This window comes from Mercenaria mercenaria, chromosome 18, assembly GCF_021730395.1.
Source record: "Mercenaria mercenaria strain notata chromosome 18, MADL_Memer_1, whole genome shotgun sequence".
NCBI classification, from domain to species: Eukaryota; Metazoa; Mollusca; class Bivalvia; order Venerida; family Veneridae; genus Mercenaria; species Mercenaria mercenaria.
This window is the reverse complement of record NC_069378.1, coordinates 8,751,446-8,773,092: the sequence shown is the minus strand read 5'-3', so window position 1 is coordinate 8,773,092 and position 21,647 is coordinate 8,751,446. Positions and strand designations below refer to the sequence as shown.

The 21,647-nt window shown below is 32.6% G+C and overlaps 1 protein-coding gene across 1 annotated transcript; it reads right to left on the bottom strand.

The window, feature by feature from the left end:
- Positions 1-17,383: 17,383 nt before the first annotated feature.
- On the bottom strand, positions 17,384-21,444 carry LOC123538738 (uncharacterized). The gene is made up of 5 exons (XM_045323037.2): positions 21,389-21,444; positions 20,785-21,162; positions 20,353-20,450; positions 19,734-19,823; positions 17,384-19,105 (listed from the first exon to the last, which is right to left on the bottom strand). Exons 2-5 carry the CDS (start codon positions 21,045-21,047, stop codon positions 19,059-19,061), a joined length of 498 nt encoding a protein of 165 aa, XP_045178972.2. The 5' UTR covers positions 21,048-21,162; positions 21,389-21,444; the 3' UTR covers positions 17,384-19,058.
- Positions 21,445-21,647: the final 203 nt, after the last annotated feature.

Genomic DNA, 21,647 nt, shown 5'->3' with positions numbered 1-21,647 from the left:
GCTACTAGTATACATAAAAATAAACGTTCAATATTATCAGGTTTGTATAAAATTCAAACATTATACACTTTGTGTTAGTTTCTTAATGCAGCTCTCATTTGTTATGTATTTATTAATTTTGTTTCCTAGAATAACTGAAAATATAATATGAATTTAACGTTCATCATCAATACAAATTTCACTGCACATACATGTATAAAAGTAAATCGCTGTATACATGAAATATATTATTATACGTGCAGAACAGCTGTTTTGCCTGAAAGTACAAATCTCGAGAATATTTTGTTTTGCTCGTTTGACGGATGAAATCTAATTGTCGTATTAGAATAGTTTATGCACCAGTTAATCCCAAAACGGTGTGGTTACATACGTACACAAAACGTTTGATAAAGCCGGACGACAGTCAGGGTTAGAAAGTGTGCCAATGCACAATTATTAATGATACGTTGAAATATATAGCTACGGCGTGTTGCACTTTAAAGATATTTATAATCAGAAAATCAGTGCATTTTCTCTACAAAATGTAAGTACATTCTGAAACAAGCCTGGTAAACCCCCCTGATGTCTATCACGGTTGCAATGACAAGTCCATGGCAAAATACTACCATGGTAAAATGAAAAAAAAATAAAACAGATAAGGCGTGAAAAAATTGTTTCTTTCCGGTATCCCGACCTACCCTAAATGTTTTTATGGCCTTGGAGAATATTTTCTTCAACTTTTTAACAAAACGTTGCAAAACTGCACTTTTTATGCTTTACACATGGTCAGTGATGTTAGAAATCAGCTTACTGATACCTCCTTATTTGTATTCATTTTTTGACATAAAAATAATTTCCGAAAAGTCTCACTTAATAAAAAAAAATTCCGAGCTACCTACCCTAATATTTTTGAGCATGTTACCGGAAACAAAGAATTTTTTAGGCCTAATGATATAAACGGTTACAATTTTACATAAACATATGTCAAGAAATAGATAAAAACGATTTTCAGAAAAACTGAAAAACAAACAAATGCCATGGCAAAAAGATAAATTATCTTACCATGGCAAAATTATTTTGCCACGGCAAAAAGACCGATCTGCGATGGCAAATTGGTCTGGATTCTTTTCATGCATATTTACAATAAAAATTGTAATGATATAAAATTAAATCATACTGACATTCAAACGGGTCAGTAAATATAAAATTTTAAGATAGTTTTCATTTTTGTATAGCGCGTATAGATATAGGCTGAATTTGCGGCTACTATAAGTCAAATGCTAGAAAAATGAAAATAATATAAGATTCTTTCAATAGTTGTAGCGCAGATGGGGATATTTGACTCGAGGGTAATTGTTTAGGCGGCAACGAGACTCCTGCAGAGTTGCCGCGTAAACAGTTTCCCAAGAGCCAGATATTCCTATATGCAAGTACGGTCAGTGGTCGAATCTTTTTCTTGCATACCGTATTCAAGAAATTCTTGTAAAAATAAAATCAATCGAACGTCTTTCTTTTTAGAACCATTTCTTATATAGTTGCGCATTTAAATAAAGCGTGGGAAACAAACGTCCATAAACAGGAAAGACGTCATAACATTTCAAAGACAAATGGCAAAACTTAGTTTCGGTTTTGTTTTATCAGTTGCAGAGTAACGTTATAATTTTTTGATAAAATAACGTTTTTTGAATCAGGAAATACACTATCAGGTACAAAGAGTAACTGTCAAACTGGATTTTTATTCCGTTTATGAAATAAAATTTAAATTACTATATAAATCTTCTACTTATATGTAGTCCGTAATACGTCATTTACAGCACGAAAGTCATCTTACAACCCGGGGTGTAAGATGCATTTTTCCAGCACCGGTAAAAATACCGGAAATACCCGTCTGGTATGCAATAATACATCTTCTTATGCTTTTGAGTTTTTATTTACATTTGTATGTATATAACGATTTCAGATCTAAATTGATTGGAACGTAAAAATATTTAAAGCAAACAGCAGTCGCATATTAGCAGAATCAAATATTTCTCAAGAGACAAAAGTAACTGTAAAATCATAGCTGAATGTCTGGCTGTCAAACATATAGATTACCTAACTTCAAGAAAAATAAAATCTAACATGGTGTCATTTAAACAGAAACGCATGTGAAACTTAACAGCCCATATCAGAAATCAATCTTACCTGCAAGTCATTTATTACCTAATACAACGCTGTTTTAGTCTTTTTCTTTTCGTTAACGCTCTATGCTCCTTGTAAATTTATCTTGTGATTAACGACAAGGTATAAAGTTGTCTATCATAATAAGACATAGGTTCATAGTCCCGCAAATATACGAATTTAAATGAAGAATAAACTCATCATGTTGGTTTGAAAAGTTATAACAAATGGACTATTTGAAGAAACTTGATTAATATAAAAACATGTACAGTGTGCTTTACATAAGGACTTGTAAAAAGGGTGAGTTAGATAATTTCAGTAAAGTGTATACAATTAATATTAAAAAAAAATCAAGCTTTTCATGTACGTCACATATAGAAAACATCTCGTTCTGGGTCAACTTTTCTTTCACAGAAATACAGTATTAACAGATATTTGCGCATCAAGACGCCATGCTAACATCCGTTATATTTTAGTATATATTAAATATGTAAACTGATTACATATTTTTCTATCATATTAATGCAATGAAAACCAACATTAAGGACACTCATGTTTCTGTTACAGATACGTTATGATTTGCTGTCAAATTACATTAGAAACATTATGAACTTATGAACAGTCTCAATCAAATCGAACCTGCAACATATTCATTTGTGTCGTGTAGGGCGACCTGTAGTTTTCCACTTATATTCTATTTCATTATGCCAAAGCTAAGAAAGAAATATTCTATTGTAATAATTTGAATTTAGTAACCCTATTCGTAATATATTTCTATTTTTTTTTTTTTGCTATTTTCATTATGAGGAAAACGTCGAGAAAAAATCAGCATCGAAACTGTAATATTCAATTCTGACACTCAGCTTTGATATGCTCATAATTACTAACCCAAGTTTTTATTTGTACCATTATACCCTGAAAGAGTTGGTTGCGTCGTGTGTATTATGGGATAGATATGCATTCACTATTTTTTAGAAATTTATGTTCATATTAGGTCTATCATAATTGTTTCATAAACTGGAAAACAATGCAAATGATAGGCCGTTTATTTCTCTCACGATTTTGACAGAAGTTATTTCTTGCATTTTGCAAATGTAGTCGGCAAACCATTAATCAAATTGAATATCTTTTATGCCATACACAATGTAATTAACAAAATAAAAAAAATTTGTTCTTTTCTGGCACAAATTAGTTGTGTTACACAGAGTGAAAACACTTTTCGGCGTTCATTGTCGATTAGAGAAGTAAATTTGGACGTAAAATTCGCTAGTGTCTGTAACGAATATAGCGTCCAATAATGTATCAATGTGTATGATAAATTGACTGTTTCATATTTAACTTCAGTAACAGGTTTAAAATTAAAACCACGTTACAATGTACTTAGTTTATTTGTAACTTTTGCAGTATTTTATGCATGAAAACATTTCTACATCTTGAGAACAATCTTAACTGATTTAGTTTTACTATCATTGAAATGTTATAATTTCTCTTGTCCATGGCAACCAAATGTACTCCCCAAATGTAAAATATTGTAAATGAAATTATCATACACAATATAAAAATGACAATGATGTCATTCAATTTTGAGATACTGAAAAAGTAATATTAGACCGTTCTGACCTTTTCACATTGTATACTAATGACTTTGGAATGACATTGCGTGACCTTACAAATACACCATTTACTTTACAATGTTTTAATACTTGAATTCGGTTAAGTCTAAAAAATGTTTTCATAGTATACATTATGCAGTCTTATTCTTTCCTCTACCTTGTAAGGACTAAAGTGGGTGTCATCTTGGACGACATTTTGAACTTTTGATAAAAACTAAAATTTTACATTTTGTAGTCTGATAAATTTAAGACCTCTCAACAATTTGGTGTATGACATGGTTTGTAACGGGGTTTCATTAAGCACCGTTTTAAGCATCGGGAACGGGGATTTCTCCCACCTGTAGTGATCTGGATTTCTGCCTACGTTTCCTTTAGCAAGTAAAATTCAAAATGGATGGACCCGAGAAGAGCCCCCTCTTCCACCCTCTACTTTAACAGATAATGAAACCCTGACTAAAACATGGAAGAAAATCCAACAGGGAAAGCCACATTCTAAAAACGCATCCTCCCCAAACACAAATCATGGACGCGCACACAATCAACACACACGCACGCACGCACGCACGCACGCACACAGACACACATAGTAAGCACGCAAGGACAAAACAGACAAATAAATGAACACAGTGGGGCACCGCCTTGGAACGGTAACTAACATTACTCTTACCTCCACCATGTTCCAAAGTCATAGGACAGTGTAAATAACAGCTGTCCCCGTCAGGTGAAACCCTTACATTAGCAAAGGCAACAGAAAGCAAGTAATGTAAAACACACAAAAAATGCTCTTATATAAGAGCAATCCTTAAGAACCTAAAACGCATGTACTCAATGCATTTTTAGAAGACAGGGCAACAAGGGAACAAACAAGGGATATAAGAACTACCTTTCATAGAGTCCTCCACCTGTTGAGGAAAGTATAGCAGCCACGTATTATATTCTGCTGCTCTGCTATGTAGTTGAACTACAGCACTGCTTTTACAAAATAGATGGTGAGTGTTTTCAAATTTGAAATTTTGATGCAAACAAAATATCATACCTCTAGATATGAGGAAACTGTACAATAACTAAAAAAAACACTTCACCTGCACTAAATGCTTTCATAGCAGTCTTTGTAAGAACAAAATGGCCAGACTGAAATACATGGATGTAGATATGCCGTCCGCCACAAGAAAGTACATGCTAACCAGTATGTAAAATTGCAGGGCAGTTACAAAACATTTATTCTGTAATGGATGACTACGAACTGAGAAACTTGACGTATTGTTTTGTTGTTATTATTTCTGTCGTTGTTAAACCGTAAATGTAATATATCTTAAACTCTATTTTTGCTGATATTATACAGCAAATAATGATTAAAGTTTAATGAAAGTTTAAATAAACCACCCTTGATATATTAGTTATACTAGCATGTTATGTGATATATCTTTCGTAAAGATTTTTAACAACTTTGATAACAATAAATGATACTTTATACAATTGTTGGGATTAGTTATGGTATAATGACATATCGTAAGGTTTAGGATGTTCAAATCTGAAATGATAAAAGCAGTCCAACATATACAACAATCGACAGTGTACAACACATTTTTGGTTTGTACCGAAGTATATCTCATATAAATAAATGCAAATCGTATGTTTATGGAGTTGTTTTAGATATATGGACAGTAGAAGATAAAGAGGTGATATTGTCTGGCTATGCGGATTGTGTTGCAAAGTATAACTATGTTTTAATAGTGATATGTTTTATATTGATACAGAACCAATGGAAATTATTTTCCTATGGTAAATAGTTGTAACTGTTCTGTAAAACTACACTAAAAGGTTATGCGTATTTTTCCAGAACATAAGACAAAGTGGGGATTATCTGTATATGGAAATGTTATCTACTTGGGAGCAAACACCGAATTATAGATTAATGAGGATGTCAATAATCTAAGTATTTAGGCGAAAGAAAAATGTGTTTATATGATGCTCAGGCAATAAATAGAATGCCCTGTTAATTTGCGAATTAATCGAGTGAAGTCATAACATCTTTTCTGAAATGGTAGCTAACTCTTGTAGATATATGTAACTCCGCATGTATCAAAGTAAACTTGAATACTTCTTTAAATATATTTATTATCTCTTCTTTTACCTATACAAACGTTGCTTGTTTAAAAATGTGTAAAACCATGATTATTAATTTATTATTTAAAATGTTGGATACATGGGACGAATAAAATATATAACGGATTATAAACAATTTTAGACAAACTAAAGATATTATATTCCCTGGGAATAAATAATTTTACATGTCCTTTAACACCGTCACGAGCAATCCATTCTACAGCTTTCTATATCTTTAGTAAAAAATCATTATTTCTTACGTTTTTGATATTACATAAAAATTTATTAAAATTATATCTAGAAGCTACAGCTGAAATAATCTACGAAGTTTGATATGAAGAAACCAGTACCACAGACAAACACACGTCTGATTGAACAAACCTGTCAGAGAGACTGGCAAACCACAATAGGACATATATGAAAGGAAACTGGCAACATTTCTTATGATACTGATCAACGGTTTGGTACGAACTACGAAACAAGTTGTAAATTAGTCTGTGTTTAAAGATTCAAAACATTGGGATTTAAATGCTTCAGACGATTCCTTGAATAGGAAACCACAGAAAAGTTAGACTTCTGATGTGATTGACAAACGTGTAGGTTTTACACATGCCTGCAGAACTTTGACAGTTTTATGTCATAGTTATCCTTGTACAACGTATATAGATGCTTAACAATTAAACATATAGACTAAATTGGCGGAAACCAGAGAAAAGCTGGAAATACTCCGTTATTTAATTCAGCTATGGTCAGAAATGTAGCGATTTTAAAATATAGGCGATAGACAAATCCTTCTAACTCATCCTATGGGGATATAATGCGGAACTTCAGCAAATCAGCTACACTTACATGGGAAGGAACGTAGCATAATAAAGGTTATATGATAAGGTTTCCATTGTCAAAAATATCTAAAAGAGAGAGCCAGGGACGCATATATCTCTGTACATTAAACTAAGTGCGACATAATTTTATAGTAAAAGCGGGCCCAATATGAAAGCGTTTCTCTAACATAAATTGTGTACACAATGGTATCATTTGGACTGTGCATTTTAGAAACAATGACTGCAATAGAAACTGTGCTCAGACTATCACAACAGTTTATTATGGCGCTGGATAAAAATGTGACTCGGGCTGTTCCCGTTGAGGATCAGCCAAGAATGGAATCACCTCTTGACCTCAACATGCATTATACGTAGGTATTTTTTTCATTTGAAATTAAAAGATGTTTGACTATAGGCTAAATGAGGATTAAGTGTGAGGTCACAGTACAATGATTAAGACTGCTCCTCAATTATGTTCCTTTTTGTATTTATTGAGTGCCCCTTGTCTATATATTCGCATCGCCTATATCTTTTACTTTGTCTATATACAGTCTGCCCGCTTAGCTTAAAAGAGAGAGCTTAGATCTACGGATCGCGGTGTCATGAGTTTAACCCCGGGCGAGGCGCATGTTCTCCGTGACGATTTGATAAAAGACATTTTGTCTGAGATCATTCGTCCTCAACCTCTGATTCATGTTGGCAGTTACTTGCGGAGAACATGGTGTACTGGTACATCTTCCAGGAACACTGGTTAGGTTAACTGCCCGCCGTAACATAAATGAAATACTGTTGAAAAATGGCGTTAAACACAATACAAACAAATTATCTATATACTTTACACTGACAATATATTTTATCCTGATTATGTATTGTACCTTGTTTTTACTTCTTCATTGTTTTTATTTTGACTAATATCTATATATTTCATTTAATCTATGTATCCATCTTCTCTATGTGTTTAACGTTGTCTATGTATTTTACCTTGGCTAAGTATTTTACTTGTTTTTAACACATCTATATATTGCAACTTATCTATGTATTTGCGTGTACATATCAATTATGTACAAACCGTACTTTAAATATCACATATCATGCTATTTGATATGCGCCCATCCATTTTCATACTTTTCTCTAAATGTTTTTGCGCTGTAATCTTAGTTTATGTTATATTCTGGGAATAATCACAAATACTTGGTGACTATGTAAGGTATGTGATACAATAAATATCATATCTTGCAATATCATAGATACTTCGAAGATGTTCGAATAATTTAATATTATCAAATTGCAAATTATTTATTATGCATCTATTTGTAAAATTGTGTATAATTATTTTACAAAAGTTATACGTTATCCATTGTTTCAGAACTATTCATCACTACGCAAGGCATGGTCTGTGTAGAAACTCCGAGGGCCAAACAAAATTTTATAAAGCTTTAAAGACAAAACTATGTCATACAAAACGTGAGTACTTCTTCGCTTTACTAATCAAGCAACGTCAGTACATTTCATTATTGAACAATTGAATACGATTAATGCTGATATGGAATGTTCTGATTATTTTCATTAAAACAGGGTAATATTAATCCCATTTGGACAAATGTTTGGGCGTTTTTCACGCGCCAGGAACGAGTGCTACCATATTTGATGCGACAGAACGGTGTTACACTTAATTCATTTGCTCGGAATTGATTATTGGACACTTGGTATTGTAGACGTCTACGAACTCCTAAAGTATTCAAAGGGAATAATGTAATTCTTTGCAGTGTAATGTTAACGACACGTCTCCAAAAAAATATTAGATCCTTCCTATACTGCCTACTTTTTAACATAAAGGCATATTAGAATCGAAAGAATACACCTGACCTTCCCAGAGTTTAATCTGACAGCGATGTTTCTCATAGGTTTTTGCATAGCCTATATGATTCTGGAACGCACTAGATGTAAATTTCGGAGACACATATTTTTATGTATGTGTAATCCATATGCTGTATATACAGTGTTTTTATCCGTTTTAGTCATCAATTGTAACCTTTCTTTGAAGCACTGTCCGAGATATTCGTAAACTTTATTATTGCAACATCAAATGGTATATGCGAAGTAAATGTCTTCATGTTCTTAGCTAAGTAAATAATCAATTAAAGCTGCTGTTTGCATAGTTCAATATCAAAAATGATAAATATAATCTGTCACGCTTATATTCATATGCGATATAATATAATCACTCTTTTTATATCAAAATACAGGTTTTTAAGTCCCATTAAACATATTATAAAGTAAAGAAATTTGTTGTAGTTACTGATTTAAATACGGTTTCCACATCAATTATATTAAGCTTTAGCCTGCTTACGGCATGTTATTCTGCCTTTGCGACCAGTGCAGAACAAAATCAGCCTGCACACCAGTGCAGGCAGGCTGATCATGGTCGGAACTGTTCTCTATTCAGTCAGTAAATTTTCAGTTAACACTCTTTCGAATAATAAATGGTAATGTCTAAACTGAATGATGGACCAGTCCATTTTAATAATTTAGCAGGGTAAAGGTTAAGCTGACTTATTTCTTGCTCAACATGTTGTCATTTTATATCACACAAACCTGCTTTAAGAAGCAGCATTATTTCAAAAGCAGTGTGTATAGCTTAAGAATGTAGGCAATCTGTTAAGATACCCAAATGAACTCAAAAAATGATTTAAATAACTGTTTGTTTCTTTACACATTAATTTTAAGTAGAAAGAATTGTAAGCCCAACAAGCGTATCTACGAAATCAAGTTGATAAAAGGTCTTCGAACACAAACGCTCATTATGCTACGCATTCGGTGGTAATGATGAACAAAGTATGCGAAATAGCATGAGACAAATCGCTATTTTGAGACAGACCAGCATTGCAGAACCAAGTGTTAATATATTAAAACGCTGCAAAATGGTTATATGCCGCGCATAATGGTTCACTCAGGACGATAGGTCGTAAAATCCTTCCACAGGCATATGAACACTTCGTCCAGTTTAAAGACATTAAAACATTGTTTTGTTGTGCATTATTTCTAAATTTGAAACAAACAAAAAAAAACAGAAAACAAAAACTTCTATAAAATGATATACAGTCAATAAAACTTGTAAGTAAATATTTTTGCATGTTAATAGAAATGATTCCAGGTTTTATTCCTACGATCTTTGGACGTTAAGACGATTTTAACTTAGACTGCGACGGACAGATCCGCACTTAATTCACAGTCATGTTCTGTTGTTTGAATTTAACGTTACAGTACTACAATTTTACACCTGATTTTAGACAATTTTACACCTGATTTTAGACAGTAAGCAATGGAAATTATTCGTAATTTCTCGATTTTACGAGATACCTAATAGATTGGATGTTTTCTGAAATAGATTGCTAGGGATTAAAATCTACTTATGTTACTGTCATTTATGCCATTGCAAAACCCGTCAGTTTGATATCATTATTCATTGCAGTATCCTTCATTGCGGACTTTGTTGTGGATTTGTGTCGGCGTAGAGATGAAATGCTTGACAAATGGGTTGGGGAATTGTTTGACCTCGATGGTAATTGTTCTATATATATACTGCTAAACAGCAACATGTTATGACGAAACAGAAAAAAGTGTTAATACAATCAAAGTCCAAAGCTAAAGTGCAAGGTTTGAAGTAAATACATGTACATAATGATTATGTGTATTCAAAATTCATTCTATATCATTCTTTTCTCTCTTCCAATCAGCAAACCGCATACATTTGTACCATATGACCAAACAATATATTTCCGACCGTATTGGACGAAGCAACAAATTAAACAAGAATATCTATGGACCGGTAACAAAATGCACAAGCAATTCAATGGCAATAAACACTTAGGATTTACATTTTAAAAAATGCTCTTAATCTTTCGAACGTTGATGACAACAGGTAAAATAATTTGCATTTATTACAAAATGTCACGTAAAGCATGAAATCAAAACTGCAGCTGAAAATTTATTTCCGAATTACGACAGAAAAAGGTACATTCGCCATTTGGTGCAACAAAACACAAACATTTATCTTCAAATTTCGTGTAAGAAGGACCGTTCCATTATTTTGCTTCTGGATAATTTTGATTTCTAAGTGTATGACGGACGGTAAAAAAAAATATATGTAACTTTGGAAATTTCCTCAAATATGGAGCCCTTTCTTACTGTAAATGCTTTGTAATCCTTTTGGAAATATCTTTTTGTATACCTTAAAACTTTCTATGTTCCCTTTTTATTCTTGCCTATTTCCAGGGGATGGATATGTTACACATCACGAGAAACAGTTTTACGATTACGTAAAATGAATAATTCTACAAATACTGACTTGGAGGAATAAAATGAGAAAAGTTTCACTATCGATGAGCATGAGAGATCATATTCAAGACTTTGACAGGAAGTATGTTGCTGAAATGTTCGTTTCACGAGAAAATCATGTTTTAAGACTACTTCTCATTAGTTGGCGAGATGATGATGATGTTTCTAATATAATATATAATATAAAATAATTCCCGCAGTCTGAAGCCAGCTTTAGATCAAAACTGAAAACACATTTATTTAGGCAGTTTTATGAACAATGAGTGTAGTCTTGTTAGAATACAAAATATTCAGAAGTGGTGTAGAATAGTATTTATATATGTCCAAATTTTTAAATCTAAGTTCTAGAATCCTGTTCATATTTTGTATGTATATATGTTAAATGTGTGTTGTATAATTGTAAAGCGCAATAGAATATTTTATAATTTTTGCGCTATATAAATGCCATGTATTTGTATTTGTATTTCTACTTTGGTGATTGAATACTGCATAGAACTCATTGAATCATTTTGGGTTCTTTTCCTTTTCGTCTTCTACTAGTTACAAATGAATGTTCCTTCTAAATATTGAAGCAGGTGATTATGTATCTGAAGAAAACCTTATGCACACCAAATATTAACAAAAAATTCAAAAGAGTATTCTAAAAGACTATAATGGAATGCAAGTATGAAGATTTTCATCGTCTACATATGAAACTAAAACGATCAGCACCAACAGGATATAAGCACCAACGTATGTCAATAAAAAGATAAAAAAGTGTGTACTCATTTACTTAAAAGTTGAACTTGACCTATAATTTCCTACTTCTTATCGGGTATATGATAAAATAAAACGCGATAACAGTAGTGTAATGGTATACCTAATCAGACATTTAGGCATACTAAGTGATTACTTATACTCGAGCATTGACGTATAATATGCAATTAAACGACGGAGGAGACCATTTACCATAGCCGAAAATCGGACAAATGACACTTTGATTAGTAGCCAAAGCGCTAGAGTAATCTACAAAATATGTCACAAACGTGTTTCCATTCCACGAGGAAGAACAGGTATAATGTAATAACTAAACGTTGAAGAAAATTTCCAGGATTTCAATTTAATATTGCCATACATTGTCATGACTAATTGTCCAGAATCCCACACAGAAACTTTATTGATGATGACAAATACATTGACACCTGATAAAAACACATCATGCTTAATTGTTCATAATATCGTAATAGTTATTTAATGCAGAGAATATTTCTTTGATATTTTTCTTCGTATCCTGTATAATGATTCAGGATCTAATTCATCATGATTTCCATTCATTCCATGTCATGTTCAAACTTCTTTTTAATCAAGGCCTGGTAGCATTCTCAATCTAACTGAATTGGAAATTGACTTAAATTACTTAAAACTCTTAGGAAAATTGTTTGTGACCTTTATGGTGATTTCTGATTCAGTGTTACATCACATCAAGTGTTACATCACATCAGTGAACAACTCTAGTAATTTCATTACAATAATGGGTTTCGTGTCATTGAGTCTGCACGTAAACGCAGAGGATTGGCCAAAATGTTTTGTCTTGCGTGTACATTATCATCTATGAATTTCTTAACATGTTTGTAATTGCTTATATAGAAATGCATTTTGTAGTATTAGAAGATATATTGTATTGATCAATGACACATGAATATCTTATAAATTATATGTGTCTAATATGATACATCACTATGGCCACGAGAACGAACATGTATAATGCAATATATGAACGTTGAAGAAATTTCCCAGGATTTCAATTGCATATTGCTGTACAGTAGGATGACAATGTCCAGTTCAGTTAGATTTAGAATGCTATCAGGTCGTGATTAAAAAGAAGTACATACTTTTGCAAGAAATGTTTGTTACTGGTCAAGTCTGTCCAGATATGTATACTTTTAAAGTTATTCAGTTGTTTCAATTTTCTCAATTTGACAATATACAGTTTGAATATCAAATTTTATTACAAGACTTTCACTGAATTACGAAAATATCAAAGTAAAATATATCTAGAATTTTCAGAGAAAAGTATAAAATATATGTTTCACTTTTAAAAACTATAAAATGGGTAAGTTAAGTCTAAACATAAAATAAGAAAGAAATGTGTTTGTAAGATCAAAATATCATTCACTTATGGATACCCTATCTTACATTTTCACTCGTGGCTAAGCCATCCGTGAAAACATTGCATCTGGTGTTCATTCTTAAAGGAAAAGGTATTTAAACCTTACACTGGAACGAACAAATATCCTTTATGTTATAAGATCAGGGCCTCCTCTGCCATTCGCCAATGTAGCCAAATGCTACAAATTCCAACTCTGGCTACATATTTTTTTAGGTGCCTACAAGAGTTTTTTTTTTTTAATGTGGCCAAATTTCAGCAAATTCAGCTTCAATTTGGCAGTTTCTCTCAAAAAGTGGCTACAATTTTCTGAGGCCCAGTGGAGGCCCTGTAAGATGTTAGCATCAGAAAAATGTTAAGAAGGATCTTTTGAAGCATACATAGCAACAAAACAAAATAGTGCGGCAAACTCAGTTTGCCTTAGTCTTCCCGTGGCAGGTAAAGAAAATGTGGAAAACCCCGATTTCTTCCTTAAGCACATACTTTGTCTGTATAATCTGAGTTCCGTTTTGATGTTTAGGCTAACTCAATTTTATTGCATGCTTTAGCGTAAATTGTTTATGATCAATATTACAAAAGAAGAACATGAGACCGGGTGGCTCAAAATACAAGCACCGCGGTTAATCAACAATTAAGGAAAATTGCTGGTTTCTAATTAAGTGATATGCAGGCTCCGTAACCTCGGATCCCCTTTTTACAGACTCGTTTGTTTAATTCTGCCTATTGTTTTCTCTTTTAGGGCTAGTCCATTGTTTTAACTGGGGACCATACACTGCTTCTCATGGAATTGCACCATGGTTTATTACAGATGTTTCCATGTACACCGCCGTATGAACACACCTATGGATGCTCTCAAATGTATTTTGGTACTCGTAACATGTTCAAATGTCTTCTTAGTTCTTCTCAACCCCGATGTTGGAGGGCGGGGACGATAGCATGCATTTCCATATTTGTCTTTAGCAGGCTGTTGCAACATTTCCCTTTTTGTTGTGTTGGGCGACATGTGGGGCTGTACACTTTTTCTATTCAAAACTTTCAACGGTATCAAAGTGGAGTAAAATGCATTATCATTGTCAATATTACGTAAAAGTGCGCTATATAATTAAAATATGCAAGATGATAAAAATTAATATTCAAGTCGTAACATAAACATTACCTGACGTGTTTCAACTACCATAAATGGTAATCATCGACACAATTTATGTAGCAGGTTTTCATCTATCATTTTGATGCATAATGAGTAGGTCATAAAGTTTTTATTTTATCGCTCGAAATATGACACCGTTACCTTTCTCTGTATTAAACATGAACATATCTTACTACTTTATCAGGTCTAAAAACCTGCATATTCGTTTCCATTCGTTTTTGTTCTTACATTTTTTGTGCTTCAAGGGATTGTATCCTTCAATACGTATCATATATTTAAGATATTAAAGCGTGGCCTTCTCTTTCATCAAAAGAATTGCATAATATATGCTTATACGTTACAACTGTATTATTTCAAAAAACCGTACACATGGTCTTTTCCATGGGATCATAGTTTCTCGTGTTTTGGGTACATATATATACATATATGTTTTAAATTTCAAACATAAGTAGATGAAGTTGACCATTATGATATGAAAGTGATAAAATAACTGGACAATTCATTAGCCAACCTAGAAATGCCGTTCTTGATATTACTTAAAATTAAAATGCATTGCATCAAATAACTTAACAGAACAAAATATAACTCTTGAAAGTCTTTTGCAAAAAAAAAAGAATACTGTGCATGTTTGTATATGTATACATTTATATTCTGTTTATTGTCTTCGATGTAAATTTAGAGATGAGAAAACATTATTTGCGATCGAAAATTTCAAAATTTGACCTATAAATAAAATCTGTAAAAAAAAGATCCTTTGGAAGCAAAAAATGCAACCAAGCAGAAAAATAGCAGACTCGGTTTGATTGAGTCTGTTCATGAGAGGTAATGAAATATGCAGTACCTGTCACGCCCCCTAGCACCGGCTTAAGCGGAACTCTATTACACATCAATTGAATGAACTCCATGATAAATATAACAACACTGAATCCAAGTACGGGTAGACTTTTTACAAGACCAATGCAGCCCATTTTCTAACTGAGGACCATACCATGCTTTTCGTGGAATTAAACACTAGACTAAGTGTATTATTGAAGGTTCCATGTGCACCACCGTATGAACACATCTGCGGATGTCCCTAAATTATTACTTTTTTACTTGTAACATGTGTAAATGTTGAGTTCTGTTCAACCCGGGGCTAGAGGGCGTAAACGGTAGAATGCATTTCCACTACCGTCCATGAACAGGCTCAATCAAGCCGAGCCTGCAACATTTTCATTTTTGTCGTGTTGAACGACCTGTGGAGTTTCAACTTTTTTATTTTTCATATACATGTCCAAAATGCCAGTATCATGACCTATTTTAATTTCAGTTGCATTATTATTAGATCGATGCCTACGTGCATGTTTGATTTTCGCTAAAGCTTCTGCTGACGGCTCTGATAAACTCTTTTCTTACTGTCTATCAGTTTTTAATTTCTTGTGATAAATTCTCTTCAGATAGAATAATACTAGCTACGTCAGCTTTTGAACATTTAAAGTGTATAACTGTTATTTAAGTTCAAAATTCAAGACTATACCCAGTAAGAGTAAATGTCCAGGAGCCATTCATTCATGTTTAACAATGATCGTGTAAAATGAAATTAAACATAACCTTCAAAAACATAGTGGTAAAAAAGCAACACAATTATACTTTACCCCTGCATGAATGAAAACGTTGATTACTTAATATTTTAGAACAATGTATGTAGTATGGAACATCTCTAGGTTTAATTGGGAAAATAACTCTTGGGAGCTCTTCGGGTGTAATACATAGATGGTAGGACCAACCGTCTACGAAGCGTAGCTGGAATGCTTCCTCACCAGAAAGAGTTTTACACCCCAAGAACTTACTCGAACCCAAAAAGAAAGGGACAAGTACAACAACGTCAAATAAGACTTTAGTCCGTCTGCCACGGAGACCTTTGGTAGATTTTGGGTCATACAGGCATAATTTATGTCATGTACCCTTTCAGCCATTATTTCAGACACATGCGGGTGCTTGGGTAGGCTCCCAAATGTTGCACGTGCAAGATAGGCAGCTTTCTAACAGCCTATAGCCACAGCATGGATAGCGTGTTACTATGATTCTGTGTAAATGACATCATATTCAACACATACTTGTGAATTTTATGCACTTTTAAATCTCACCGTATTTATGAGTAAAACTGATATTCCGGTTGTTGGACTTGAAACCACCCTAACTACCATTATAATTATTTCATTATTTATTATTATAATTATAATTATTTCATTCTTCCTCATTGTCATTTCTGACACTTCTATTTTTTAAACACGGTCAGATGTGGCTAAATGAACCGCAGTATAGATGTTGAAAATTACCGACGGTAACACAAAATCCACACTCAACATTTATCAAATAATCCAGAGAAACTACAAAAGGTACATTCAATAAAAGTAGCAAGATAAACGAACCAATATCGAATGTGCGGCTAGATATTTTTTCTATTATAGATACATAAAATTTGTATTTGATACCCCGTGTATTCTACATCGTTGGATGTGAGAAAATCAGTTAATAGACCAATGTGTTAGAAGGATGGGAATACCTTTTGGATAGGCCATCGTAGCTCGAAATCCTCGTTTCATATTTTTACGCACAATGAAGATATGTCTACATATAGGTTTGAACTCAACTTAAAAAATGGTTTTAAAATGGTTTTAAATGACCTATAGGCATGCGCGTAATTTAAATACGTTCAGATCGACAGCTTGAGCAAAATACAGTGCTCTCTTTAAATTGTAATTAATCAGAATTTCTGTGTATTGAGTAAGGTTGGAAGTGACACTGCAACAGTATTAGTTATCTTTGTAAAGGGTCCTCTTATAAACGTAATTGTACATACGTTGGAGTTTTAATATAAAAGGACCGTTTTATTTCTAAACAAGTCAAACCCCAAGACCGAAGATCAAAGCATAACTGTTTATGTATTTCAGAGTAGACAACAGAAATATTTATAGATATGTTCGGCGTCATTTTTCTACGATTATTCTTTAACATTTGGGCAAAGCAATCCAGATAAAGGGATAAAACTTGTCTTTTTTCATTCTTTTTATTTCAAACAAGCTAATCGCAATACATTTTTATTTAATACAAGGCTCATTTTGGACGGAATATTATCAAAAATATATATAACATCAATAAATCGTACTTTCAAAACATTCTCAATGTAAAACAAAATCCCGATGAAAAGAATAATGGTAAATATACATTGAACAATGAAATAGAACAATTTTAAAATACTTATTTTCATTTTACAATTATTTGGCAAATTATACATTACACATATTTACAAAGTATACGATATAATTGTGTCGTTTATCTATTTATCTACCAAAAGTAATTAATTTTTTAAATGGAATTATACGCATTTTTCAAGTAAAAACAAGCTAAAATAGATGTGTGTGTAAATAGGGTGGAGGAAATTATAGCTTTTATCTCAATATACCAAACTCTTCCTGTTATCAGTACGAAAAAAAAACTTTCCAAATATGAATTTTCTTATTTTGACTGGGACAGTCTTTTTAAGAAATGTCAAACTGTACGCAGGAGTTACTTCCTTCAACTTCGGAAATCTCTACCTATAGGTAAGGGAGATCACTGCGCCGAAGACTGAGAAAAGAACTATTATCTTACTGGCTTAATTTTTTTATTTTTAAAGCATAAATTTCAAATACTTGTGCGGCATTATCGTTAATTTAACATTTAAATGCACAGCAACCGAAAATTGCTTTTATAAAAACATTCACCAGAAACACAATATGTGCAGTAAGATACGCATAATGCCACTTTAAATACGTAGCCGAAACTGTAAAAGAAGAACTTTCAACAGTTTTAACTGATTGCCAAAGTGAGTGTATCATCTGATATGTTAAAAGTAAACTTTTGGCTTAAATGACGTATACAATAACTAAAAGATAAAGATAAATAAAAGGTTATGTTATTCTAAAACAAATAAAGTGAAACAAGCTTTAAAGATTGCAGGACGGAAAACCTTTTCACTTATCATAATAAATACTGGCGCGGCATAAATATAAATGGTGTTGACATTCACAGTGTTTACATTCTACCAAATATTTGGCGGGCTGAAGAGCATTCAGTACTAATGAGAGAGTAAAAATCCGGTTTAGTATCAACACAGCATTATCCTTGTAACAAACAAAACAAATACAGTACATACTACGTACGTGAAGATTATTGAAACTAACGTTTTTAAAACTCTGAAAATTTAATTGTGTACAAAAATTTGAATACCAATTTTTCCTTTAGACAACAGGATTTAATTTTTAAAGTCGGGTAATTTCATGCCAGAAATAATAATTACTACTAAATTTGTCATGTCGGAAACTTTGAACTGAAGTTGCAATAGATGATTTACTAACTGCAAACGATACTAACCTTAAAAATTAAGGTAGCGACATAAACAACGTAGATAATATAGATCAAAGTGTCTTGAAACTCAACTCAATTTCTCTCTTAAATTTCAATATCACAATCAAAATCCGCTGTTTCTTCTTCATCATCATGGACGTATTGGTTGCCCTATAGTACAATATTTATAGTCATAAATATCTAAGCATTTCCATCTCAGAAAAGTGCTTATTACATATCTAGGCTGTGCAGCTTCTCGTTTGTTACTTTTTGTACATCATCACAGAAAGCTAGTCTTCATCATTTCACATATGCGTAAAATTATCCAGGATTTCAAAGAATAATTTGATGATATGATCAAAGTTCTTGCAATGAGGTTTTCATTCGTCATAGAATAACTTCTCAAAATGGTCTATATTACCGTCCTCTGTAAATAAACAAGATACATTTGTAAATATTTATACAAACATTTTTTTTAACCTTTTAAATCTTTGCATCTTCCTTTACTCTTTAAATCATAGAAATATTAGAATTACAATCAAACCTGTGTTTAAGACCACCTCTGAACAAAGGCCACCTGGCTCTAAAAACCACATGATTTGTTTACAATTTTAACATTTACAGTGTATTTTAACCTATGAATAAAGACCACCTCCCAATAAAGACCACATTTTGGCTCTCAATGGTAGTCTATCTAGAAAGGTTTGACTGTATCTGGTCAAGTTCTGATAGTATTTCTACTCGTGAGATATTAACAATTCAATTCAATTCAAAGTTTATTGGCATAAATATCGGCAAAACTTTGCCTTTGGCCATTTACATAAATTATATACACACGGAATAAAGCAAAGACAGTATACATATAAAACATACAAAACATACAAACAACAAGAGAATATAGACAGCGAAACATACAAATCTTGACAAACATGTAGGTTCGCGAAATATTAGATATAAATTTATCAAAATTATTACGAAACAGTTAAAGATTTCAGAGTATTTTCACGCAGAGTAGTTGCGTCCCTAACAAAGTTTGCAAGTTAACATGAACTCACCATTTGTATCAAACAGTTCAGCGACCCAGCTGTGTAATAGTCTACCTTTCTCTGTACAGAGATCTTCAACCATTTGTGCTATAAATTTACCTGTAATGTGAAAAGTTGCGAATACTAGATTAGGGAAAGTAATGAAAATATTCCTATTAAGAGTAAGTTTCGAGAAGTCTATTACTAGAATACAGTGTCCTTTTAAAACATCTAAAACAAATAAATGAGCCATGCCATGGGAAAACCAACATAGTGGGTGTGCGACCAGCATGGATCCAGACCAGCCTGCGCATCCGCGCAGTCTGGTCAGGCTCCATGCTGTTCGCTTTTAAAGCCTATTGGAATTGGAGAAACTGTTAGCGAACAGCATGGATCCTGACCAGACTGCGCGGATGCGCAGGCTGGTCTGGATCCATGCTGGTCGCAAAGCCATTATGTTGGTTTTCCCGTGGCATGGCTCAAATGTCATTGACAGATAAAATAATACATAAATAATGTCATAAACACATGTTTTGCTACTGCTGAATGCATTTCCTATTTCACAAAACACAAAATTTAATTGAATATGCAGTTAAAAGACATAAGAAATTTCAAATGATGAATACAAATTGTCCGATATCCTACTTACTTTCTGTATGACAAAACTTGTATTTCAAAGCTGTATAAAATCGCACTTTTCCATAAATATTTCTGCAGAGACCGTGTCTTGCAAAGTGGCGAACAGACCTAAAACATAAAGTCAATATAACACTTTTGTATTGCCTAAGGTTATGCCTTATATACGTTTCATAGATTTTTTTCCATAATATATATATATAGCAAAAACCCATACAAATAGCAGAACAACCGTTAAAGCTTCAAGTTGATTTTAATTAACACTGAAGAAAAAAAAAATCAAAAAAATATTTAACACAATTATATGCAGAAAAACAATTAGAATTAGTTTTTAAATATGAAGATAAAAATAACCTATTTCAGATATGAAAATACAACAGATGTAATCAAAATAAAAAAAAATGCTTTATTAATATATATAAGAATTATTAGCATAAAGTCTTACGTAATATGACTATGCTGGTGCACACTTCCAATGCTTAAGGTCTTTGGATCTTTCAGTCTTAAACTTGGACTGTCATCTAAATTTATATAACTGTCAAGCTTCTTGACAGTGTTGTCGTCAAGCAAATTGATGTCGTCTGTATCTGTATCGGATGATAATATAATCCCATTCATTGTTTTGTCAAGCCGTAATACGTTGCCATTGGCAACTGTAAACAAAACAGATATACTAAAAACCATGCAAATATAATCCATCCAAGCCATATTTACACACTTTAATATTTTAATTTCGAAGTTGCAGTTAAAACTCTCAATTCCTTTAGGACTAAATTTGATCAGTTCCTCTTTTTTTTCTTTCTTGGTTATAAGGCTTTGTTCCCTGTAAGTATAAAATAGATATGAAAAGTTGGTCTTAAATCTGTGCTATAATCTGGAAAAAAACAGCATTAAAAGAATTTTCAATCTATTTGACAATGCATAATCTACCAGGGTCCAAATAGTCGTACCTGATATATCAGTATGGTTACAAATTCAAGCTTTGCTATCCCTTTAAAGCAATTTCGAACATAAATTGTGAAATCTTGAACTGTATTAAATCGTATTACCTTGTCCTTTACAGCAATATTTGTCTTGTCCTGCTACAACTCACGCGTCGTTAAAGCTGCAATTTTTCTAAATTAATATTGTTGCCTTGCTCTACTCTTATATATATATAGTATTATAGATGCAAGATGCTATGATTGGTTAAAAAGACGGTGAAGTTTAAATTACTAACGGTTCATAAACCGTGACAAAAATTATCACACGCACTACGTGTGAATAATATTGTATAGAAAGCTGTTTTAACAATGATAGTTTCTCGTA

What these genes read in the sequence shown, in the direction of transcription:
- LOC123538738 (XM_045323037.2), bottom strand. Translation starts at nt 21,047, where the DNA reads ATGGCTTGGATGGATTATATTTGCATGGTTTTTAGTATATCTGTTTTG. An exon ending in CACCAGCATAGTCATATTAC is followed by an intron (nt 20,451 to 20,784) that starts GTAAGACTTTAT and finishes TTTATGTTTTAG; the next exon opens with GTCTGTTCGCCACTTTGCAA. An exon ending in TGAACTGTTTGATACAAATG is followed by an intron (nt 19,106 to 19,733) that starts GTGAGTTCATGT and finishes GTTTATTTACAG; the next exon opens with AGGACGGTAATATAGACCAT.